At 37.2% G+C, this 10138-nt stretch overlaps 1 protein-coding gene across 1 annotated transcript; it reads right to left on the reverse strand.

Moving 5' to 3' along the window:
* Positions 1–3486: 3486 nt before the first annotated feature.
* Positions 3487–4837, reverse strand: LOC135700387 (DET1- and DDB1-associated protein 1). Its single transcript, XM_065220879.1, has 4 exons — positions 4657–4837; positions 4304–4442; positions 4176–4237; positions 3487–4101 (listed from the first exon to the last, which is right to left on the reverse strand). The coding sequence occupies exons 1-4, from the start codon at positions 4657–4659 to the stop codon at positions 4006–4008; spliced, it is 300 nt and encodes a 99-aa protein (XP_065076951.1). The 5' UTR covers positions 4660–4837; the 3' UTR covers positions 3487–4005.
* Positions 4838–10138: the final 5301 nt, after the last annotated feature.

Here is a 10138-nt window from a genome sequence, read left to right on the forward strand (position 1 = left end):
GTTTGGCGGATTCATGTCCTTTGGAACAAAATGGACAGAATTGGCCTCATACCACTCCAGGACACTTTTAGAATAGTGGCATGATGCCAAATCTGGCCAAAATAGCGGAGCTTTGTCGTGCTGCTGCAAGAACGGCAAAAGGCGCTTCTCGAGGCACTCAGATTTGTAGATCTCGCCATTTACTGTGCCCTTTGGCACGAAAGGCTTCTTAAATTTGTCGTCCACATCGAACTTGCTCTTGCCGGTGAAAAACTCCAACCCCGGAATTTGCTTAAAATCGGCTTTTATATACGTTTCGTCGTCCATCACACAGCAGCCATATTTTGTCAGCATCTTCTCGTAGAGCTTCCGTGCACGAGTTTTAGCCGTCGATTGTTGCCGCCCATCGCGGTTTGGGAAGTTCTGTACCTTGTATTTATGTAGTCCAGCTCTCTTCTTTGTATTCTGGACGTAGCTCTGCGACATGCCGATCTTTTTAGCCAAATCACGGCTTGAGACGTTGGGATTTGCTTCACCTTTCCCTCCGTCTTTTTGTTCTCCGGTCCCGGTTTTCTTCCAGCTCCTTTGCCGTGGTCCAACGTCAACCGCTCCTGGAACCGCTTCAACACTCTGGAGACGGTTGAATGGTGAATGTTCAACATTTTTCCCAACTGCCGGTGCGACAGGTCAGGAAATTCCAGGTGTTTGGAAAGCATTTGTTCTCTCAACTCGCGTTGGTTCACCTCCATTTTCGTTGAATCGAAAAACACGACTTCGAGTTTGACAGCATGTACACAATACACATCAATGAGAAAGTGTGCAAAATTTGGTTGATTTTTACCCAACGGTAAAAAAGTTATGCCCTGTTGAATGTGTCGCAATAATTTCGTGTTCGCCCTTTAAATTTCCCTGAAGATTTGCAAAATGTCGATTATAGTTTTACAAATTGATCTGAAAATATTTTAGCTCGCTTGAAGTGTTGAAAATTTCTGTCAACAATTATCTAAAAATCTACGATGCCTCTTGTATTTTTTTGTTTTATGAATTTCTGCAAATTTCTTTTAATTTGTTTGTTCTCGAGATCTACGAACTACCCTGAAAGTCATCAAATTTCTCAATAGATCTCCGAACCTCTCTGAATCTTAGTATGCTCTCAGACCTGCTGTTTGGCATGCTTATTCTTATACAACACATGCTTCGTATTATATAAGCACTATTTTGTTGACCACGTCATGATCAAAGTTATAACGGCAGCTTTCTGCCAATCACAGGACATTATTGAATAGTGAAATCCGTTTACCTTCCCTAATAAAAATACCATACCCGAAAGATAACCCAAACGATTGAACTATTCCACAAATGGTTTGAATGAATCACATCCTTAAGCAAAATAACCATACATATTTTATTAGGGTTGCTGCTGGATGCCATCGAAATACAAATCAAGCGTTCTATAGCGGTTCAAATCCGTGAAATTTTAGAAAATAAATCAATATTTTCACCTAAGTTGCGGCTGTTTTGCTGGATAAGTCGAATGAAAATTAAACGCAAACCTATTTCGTTCGATAAATCAAACGTCAAATCTAATCATCCTGTCGAAAAAGTGTGAACGCATCCGAACATTCCATCCGACAAAATTATCGACCTCGAATTAGGGACGTTGCGATACTACCATAGAGGTAACTCTAAGACTAGTAGGTCCCGAAGAAATGTGCTCATCTTTTTGGCTCAGCTCTAGTACTATCTTCGGTCCCAAGCTAATCGATTCACCCCTCGAAACAAAAGAAAAACCAATAACCCCTCATTTTATCTGTCAAACTTTCATAGCGAATCAAAACAAACATTGTGTAATACTAGAATTTTGACTAGAATGGGGTACGTTAATCGATTTGCTTGGGACCAATAGGCTAGTCAAGTAGTGAGCCAATTTAAAATCGTTAGTTTCGTATTGATTGTATCAGTAAAGTATCGATACTTTTATTTCGATACCAAGTAATTAAGTATCGATACTTTACAATCGATACTTCTCCAATATCGATACTTTCATCGTGGTATCGCGGTATCGGTATCGAATCGGGGCTAGGATGCATATGGTCAGCATGGCAACTTCTGTTCCATGCGAGCGGCTCTTTTCAAAGGTTGGATCTTTAATTACTGAGACCAGAAACCGATTGTCAGCAAAATATTTACAGAAACTAATATTTCTAGCAAGCGTCGATGATGCTGAATGGTTCAATTAGTTGGTTTAAATGCTTTTGTTTTTAATAAAATGATACAAACTGTTCGTTATTGATCTTAAACATGGACTTTCAATTTAAATTCAATCAGATTGCTTTTTTATCAAATGATTCGATACTTAAAAGCAGGGTGCCTTCCATTCGTTTTGACTAAATAAATGTTTTAAGAAATTATGGAATAATTAGATATTATGAAAATATTTTGATTATGTAAACAACAAGAAAAGATTGTTAAGTTTGTGTTTGACACATAATACCTACCAATTTTGCTAGATGAGAGTCGCAATAAGCGATTTTGTAATTTATCTCACCCACTCTTCGCTCTTCACTCTTCGCGAAGAGGCGATCAGAAAAACGCTCATTGTTACTCTGTCAAAGCTAAATTTGCAGGTTTGATGTGTGAAACATAAACTTTACAATCTTTTCTTATTACTTACACATACAAAATATCCTCATAATATCCTATTATTCCATAATTTCATAAAACATTTGTTTAGTCAAAATGAATGGAAGGCACCCTGCTTAAAAGTATCGATACTTTGTTTCGATAGTATCGCAAATATCAGTATCAGTTATTCGATACTAGTATCGAATCAAGTATCGATACTTTTAAGTATCGCTACGTCCCTACCTTGAATCAGACCAACAAATCAGATAGTCTAAACGTACCTTAACACTACCATCAGATAGGGAGAATTCTTCCCTACCTGCTAGTGATGTTAGTAAGCGTGTGCGAGCTACCAGTTACGCCAAATCGAAGATCAAATGCATTGTTTACAAAAGCTGATACGTCTTTTTGAAAAAGTAATCGAGTTGCTTAATCTTCAGTTCCACTAAAATGAACCAAATGTTTCGATTCAATCTGTTCATGATATTCTAAGTGCTATGAGCATATAATATTCGTTTCTCTCAAGGAGCGTAACAACGGAAGGGAGGGGAATCAAAGCCTTTCGCAACCCTCAACATACACGTCTAAAATTTGTCTTACACAAAAGCCAATGATCGCACTTACTCCAGTGTACCTTACACTTATTAGGTATAACACTATTCCACTGCTATCGACGAAATCAATCAAAATCCTGTGGTTTGCTTTTACATATCCTATTTATTTCTTAATGTTATTCAGACTGCATTTTCATTACAGAGGTGCATCAAGACAAATGAAAAGAAAAAAAAAACTTTCCTCACTAGACTTAATCCCGGTACGGAGAAGATAGCTTCAACAAACTTTCTATTATAAAATATCCATTCAAATAAAACTGAGTACCGCTTGCAAGAAGAAAGTTTACCATTTATTTTACACAAGATTGGATAGAGTTATATTTTGCACAACTTCCTTCAGTAACAAAACTGCAAACCTGCAAGAAATGACATAGAAGACAACTTATGAACTAATTTTCATTCATCTAGATAATTCTGCTGCTTCCATTCGACGAGCAATAAAAAAAAACGTTATTTCAGAAAGAAAATCATCAAAACTCCGAAAAGAGGACCACGTCGATTTGGAGGTATTATTTGTAGTTCTAATTTCTTGAAAATGCCAACCCTCAATCAACCGCAGATGAAACGGAGCAGAGCGCATCCCGTCGATCATTGTTCCTAGATTATTAGTACGATCCGGTATCTCTAGTCGGAATGCGCTTGTTCGTCGTCCTCAGGTCGGTTGGTCGAAGATGATGGATCTTAATGAGATAGATGTGCTGATCTTTTTGTTAAATGTGTGGCATTGATTTTGTTCTGACTACTCTTCACTGGCAGCAACGATAATGACACGGGCGGGACAATAAATTTACGTGTTGTTGTTTTCTCTGGGTTCCAGGCGGGGTCGCTTGCGCAGAGTGTCATTGGAGGCGTCGGTTCCGTGCTCTCGCTTTTTGGGTGCGTTCTGAAACGACAACGAAGGCATGCAAAAGTCATATCCGATACTAAGTTATTTATAAGGCAGGTCGGTCTTGTTACCTTTTTGTCCCACTGTTGATGCAGATAGCGAAGTAGAATATTCTTCTTTTCGGTAACTATCACTGCAGGAGGAAAACCAATTTGTTATTAATACTGGTGGATAATCCTAGACGAAACTCGACACTTACCTTGCTCCGAGGGAATGTCGACGGTCGGGATGTACACCGATGGTCGCTTGGAGGATGTCTTCACGCCATTCTCTGTGTTGAATAGCGAGAAGTTTTCCTCATTGTGGCAGGGGAGATCTTTGAGGAAGTCGGTTATCGACTGTAAACGAAAGAATAAACAAAAATCAGATACCTGCTGCAACCCGCTAAGTTGGCCCGATTCCAAAATGTTGGCAATATTCTTGTCCACACAGAGGAAGCGAGTGAATGATGCACAAGAGTTTCCAGCACTAATTTAGTCAGCCAAAAGCAGGATATTGCGTCTCGATTTTTCAGACCGCACCGATAGCAAAGAGGGAAAAGCCCACACTTACCATATTATTCTAGAACTGCAGATGACGAAGCACTGGGTCACACGAGAACCAGTTTCAGTGAAGACACGTAAATTTGATCGGAAAATTCGTATGAATGAACTTTTTTGTTGATGATTTTCTCGTTCAATCAGCAGAAAGCACACACATCAACGCAAAGCGAGAGGAACGAAGCGAATGTTTTTGACGGATTGACGCGGATGACAGAAGGGGAGATATTGAAAAGGGAAATAAATCAAGAGCAAATTTTCATTACGTCGAATGTAACAAAGGTAAACAAAGTCGAGCTATCAGTGTCAATCGATTCTCCTGCTATTACACTATATACTGACCGAATATAGGATCAAATCCCATTTTTAAATTTATTTGCCAGCCAAATTGCTTTTTGACGTAATCACCTTCCGATCAAAATAGTTTTCGATGTTACTTAAGTCACCCAATTTCTATGGAGATGCCGTTTGACTTAAGTAACAGCGCTGAGAAACCCGTGAAAAGTGTACGTTCGTCGTTTCGCTTTCTCATTATTAAAGTGAATAAATCGCACTGTTTGTTGCTAAGATGATTTCGGTGGTCCTAAAATAATGAATGGGCTGCACGTAAGGAGACGTAATTGATAATTCTCCCGAATATCCTGGTAAATACACTTTGACTTAAGTAACAATAGGGGCCACCAAACGACGTATAATAACTTTTGACTCAAAAACCAGTATTTTTTAGCATGAAAGTTAGCGATTTGCATTTGTATGATTAAAACCCTGCTAAATATGTTAAACATTGCTATCACTATGAGATTATATGTGTTTACTTGGAAATAGGAATAACTTTTCGGTCATCAAAACAAAACTTTATTTTTCTCGGATTGGTGCGAATGTTACTTACGACATAATGAAAATTTGCTCTTGAAATAAAAAGAGAAATTCAGTATCAACATTACAAAAGGGCAAAACTGCTATTGAAATCAAAGAGTTCAGCTGTAGATGTTTCGCAAATTAACTATACCATCTAGTAGAGGAAAATTGGTTCTACCAGCTGGTTTATATGGTTTATTTGAATAAGTGATATTTTGTTTGCGAGAAATCAGTGGTTGAAGTAAGTAATACACAAGCAGTTTCGCTCTAATGAAATGTTGTATCGCATTACGTTTGGATGGCCCTTCAGAAACGTAAAACACGATAACCGTAGATAACTCAAAAATGAGTAAACAAAAAAACCAATTTTCATTTATACTCTTTTTACTGAATCTCTATTGGAGCACGGCCAGCCAGATCGACCAAAAATTGAGTCGAATTGCACTCATAATTCAGACGGTTAGAATGAAAGTGGCATAAGGGTATAAGCGAGGGTATAAGTGACTTTGGTCGATTCTCTTCATCGACTTTCTCTTTCGTTAATAATTCTCGCGCAATACGAGAAAAATGCCTATCATTGTTCATCGATTCTCTTCATCGGTTTTCTCTTTCGCTAATAGCTCGACTGCAAATTAATTTCCCATTGAGTGTGTTGTTTCAGGCGCATGCTAACATCATCTTCTGTTGATCTGTGCTGCGAGATTAGCGAGATATTCGTTTATGTTGCCTTTTCAAATGTTACGCGAGAATTCAGCTGCAAACACATTCTTGCTGTGGTAAGTCGATGAAGAGTATCGATCAAAGTCACTTACACCCCTTTCCTTCTAACCACGACAATTGCAACACGTTCACGGAGAAAAAATACAACTCAAAATTTGAGTTGTTTTTACTAAAATTTTGAGTTTAACTTGCACTCGTTGTCAAAAACGAGGGGCAATTCACTTCTCTCGAGTAATGAATAGGTCGTATGAATAAAAGCGTTTACTTTACTTTCCCCGTAAGAAGAGCACGGGAAAGTAAAGTAAACTCTTTTTATTCATACAGCCTAATCTAAAATACGTGAACGAAAAAAATACACATAAATTCATCATTGCTCTTCATTAAAAAAAAAAAAAAAAAAGTGCCTCAAATCATTGTTTTCAATAAAAAAAAGCATCAATGAGTATTTGTAACCCACAAATAAGTAAATTTTATTCATTAATGAGTAACAGCCCTGGTAACAGATGCTTATTAATGCGTAATGAGCGAGGTAATGAATTCAGTGCCAACATTTAAAAGGGGCGTAATTGCTTTTGTAAACAATGGCTTTAGACGTCGATTTCTCGCAAATGAAAATCCACACCCCAAATTACAAATGCTAGCTGATACAGGAAACATTCCTCTGCGTGCTGGTGTCATTCCTTTTCATGAGTGAGCTTTCATTCGCGAGAAATCGACGACTAAAGCCATTGTTTACAAATGCAATTACGCCCCTTTGAAATGTTGGCACTGAATTAATTAGTTAAGCCTCTATTCCTCAAAATAGGTGAAACTCTACTCATCGGTGGGTATTTTAAAGTTAGCGTGTGTTGTGCATTTGTCAAATAAAACGTCAACGTTGTGAGTTTGATTAAAGCCCTACACAGAGAAAAAAATTAGCCTAAATTTAAGTTCTTTTTACTAAATTTTAGGTAATTTTGAGTTTTGCCTCCCACTCTCAAATTTTGTTGTTGTAAAAAACGGAACGAGAGATTCGACTTTCTCGTGACTATCGTTCAATAAGCTATTAGTGAGTATATGAGATATTCTCAAATTTGAGTCAATTGATCTTAATTTTGGGTAGAAAATACTCACGAGTAAATAATTATTTTTGCCGTAGTCAAATCTAGATAAACATTTCAAAAGGTCCTATCTGCATTGAAGGTTCTCTTCATCGACTTAGCTAAGCAAATTGTACTATCGATATGTAAATATTTTAAAAAGCTATGGCAAAACATTACCAAACCGATAAGTATATAGCAATGTTTACTTTACCAGCCCGTTTAAACTTCCTTCGAAAAGTATTAATGACATGCCTTCGTCATCCTCATCTGCTAAACGTGACAGAAAGTTACTGACATTAGAAGACAGCAGTGAAGTTGTAAAAAGACGGTAGACATCAGATTTAAGGAACAAATATCCAACGACTGAGTTAGCATATGCTACTCAAATAAATCTAAGAGAGAAAGGTAAATACTATTCCGCGAATATTGTGCAAGATATTACACGAAGGAGTCCATCAATAAATAAATAGTAATAAAGACTTTATGAGGTAGATATTTTCTATTAATGTTGCATTAAATCAACTAATATAAACATATTTTAAAGCTACCGAATTGATCATACCAGGAAGATATCTAGGAGGACAGTGAATGAAGATTTAAAACATCGGCTCCCAGAATCGTCAGATCCATTCATTTCTAGTTTTAGAGATGTTAGAGACAAGCGAGAGATGGATTTGGTTGAGGATGCTAGAAATATGCTGTTCTACAATCAATTCACCAGCTGGAAGACACTGATTTGGATTCAAACGAAAGTAGTGATTCCAATTGAACAAGGCTTTAAACTGATATTAAAATTATTAATTCAACGGGAAAATCTTCATCAGGGTAATGAAAATAAATAAAAAATTATAATAATCAATGGAAGTATCTAAATTATATGATGTTATCTGGGGCTAACGGGATACAGATGACTACTAGATGAAATGATAGTATTTTCAGTATAGTTTCATTTTATTGAGGAGCCGTCTGCCCCTTTTTGCCTCTTTGAAGTTTGTGGATGCTTGAAATTTGGCTATTTTTGAGCTGATATTGCCTATAACATTTTTTGTATTGCAGATAGAACCTTTTTGTCTTGGGTAAAGTTGTGTATTTTATTGATTTTTAGAAAGCTGCAGAGCATTATAGTCATGTAAAACAAATAATTTCGGAAATATTTACAAAAAACAGATTTTTGAGGCCCTTCTATAAAAAACGCTTCATAATTAAATATCGCAAGCAGATAGAGACATGACGTTTTCTACAAAGTTTTTAATTATGAAGCAACCTACAACCATAGAGGTAACTGTAAGACCAGAAGGTACCGAAGAAACGAGCTCAACTTTTTGACCCAGCTCTGGTACTATCTTCGGTCCCAAGCTAATCGATGCACCCCTCGAAACCTTGGAAAATCCACGAACCCCTCATTTTATCTGTCAAACTTTCATAGCGAATCAAAACAAACATAGTGTAGTACTGGAATTTATACTAGAATGGGATACGTTAATCGATTTGCTTGGGACCAATAGGCTAGTCAAGTAGTGAGCCAATTTAAAATCGTTAGTTTCGAATTGATTGTTGCTACAACTTAGCTCAAGAGTTTATATCTCTATCTGGTCAAACTAAAAAGTTAAATTTTGCACCGCCACCTGTGGTGAAGTTCCGAACTAAAACTTAACTTTATTCAATGGGTCTTGTCATTTATAAAAACTCTTTTCAAGACACCTTATTGAAAAAAACCACTGTGAAAGGTGTTATTAAAAAAAGTTCATGGATTTGGCCTTTTGCACCACTGTGGAATGGTGTGTTTTTTTTTTGTAAATAATAAAATAACTTTTACAGCGTAGGGTTAACTACCGCATTTCCGGCCTATTAAGCAAAACTCGCACTTAGTCTTTCCTAATCTAGCGCAGTTTGTTTTTATTACTGATGGCTTCCAAATTTATTTACCTTTCCGTATGTACCGTAAGATTTGATAAAGAGAAACCAATCGTTGAGATATTGTCAAAAGTCTAACACTGCTTCTTGACGCCAAACTCGGCCTACGGATTTTAAACTCGGCCTAACGCATTGAAACGCCATTGTAAAGGCCAATGAATTCACTTCGGCCTATCGGATGAAGAGAAAATTGATTCGGTCGGAGCGCTTCTTTTGTTTTTGGGAATAATGGGTGCAAACGTTCATATCACGCGTTCTCATTGACTTCGTTCCGTAGCTTATTAACTAAAGTATCGTACCAAACGCATAATTGACTTGTTAACTCTGAAATCATGGATTTATTTGAAGTTTTCTGCTCGAGAGGCCCAAAATAGGCGATTAGGCCGAAGTAGTTCTCTACCGTATATTTTTTCTTAAAAGGCACAATACTTGTCCGCATTTTCGCCCAAGACACCATCTCGACCAAACAAGTCGTTCGCGAGATATGTGTTTTTCTATTGATGCGTATCATTTTTGCATAATTCCTTTTCAAGTGTTAGTCGTGTACAAAACTAGGGAAACAAACCACCAACCTCTGGCTAGCAGCAATGGTGATACACATCCGTAAACTTGCTTGATGTGTCACTGGGCAAAAACCTTATCAAAATCTATCACGATCTGTTGGGGGATTTTTTTTTTTTTTTTTTTTTTCCTTTATTATAGAGATTTTTAGCCATAGGCTAGTTCATCTCTTATCTGTTGGGGGAAGCCTCGGTTTGTAATTCTCAAAAACGAGAAGAGGTTGGAAAGTATGTATTTGACACATAACACCTGTCAATTTCGCTTTGAGTGCGTCACAGGAAAATGTTGAAAACGAAGATCTAGAGCAGTTTTTAAGATAACTTCAGAGTAGTTCTGGCGAGAACTTCAGAGTAGTTCTGA

Source organism: Ochlerotatus camptorhynchus, unplaced genomic scaffold (genome assembly GCF_037179485.1).
Source record: "Ochlerotatus camptorhynchus isolate MF236.1 unplaced genomic scaffold, CSIRO-AGI_Acam_v1.1 ptg000135l, whole genome shotgun sequence".
Taxonomy (NCBI): Eukaryota; Metazoa; Arthropoda; class Insecta; order Diptera; family Culicidae; genus Ochlerotatus; species Ochlerotatus camptorhynchus.

What these genes read in the sequence shown, in the direction of transcription:
- LOC135700387 (XM_065220879.1), bottom strand. An exon ending in CGACATTCCCTCGGAGCAAG is followed by an intron (nt 4,238 to 4,303) that starts GTAAGTGTCGAG and finishes TTCCTCCTGCAG; the next exon opens with TGATAGTTACCGAAAAGAAG. An exon ending in ATCAACAGTGGGACAAAAAG is followed by an intron (nt 4,102 to 4,175) that starts GTAACAAGACCG and finishes TTGTCGTTTCAG; the next exon opens with AACGCACCCAAAAAGCGAGA.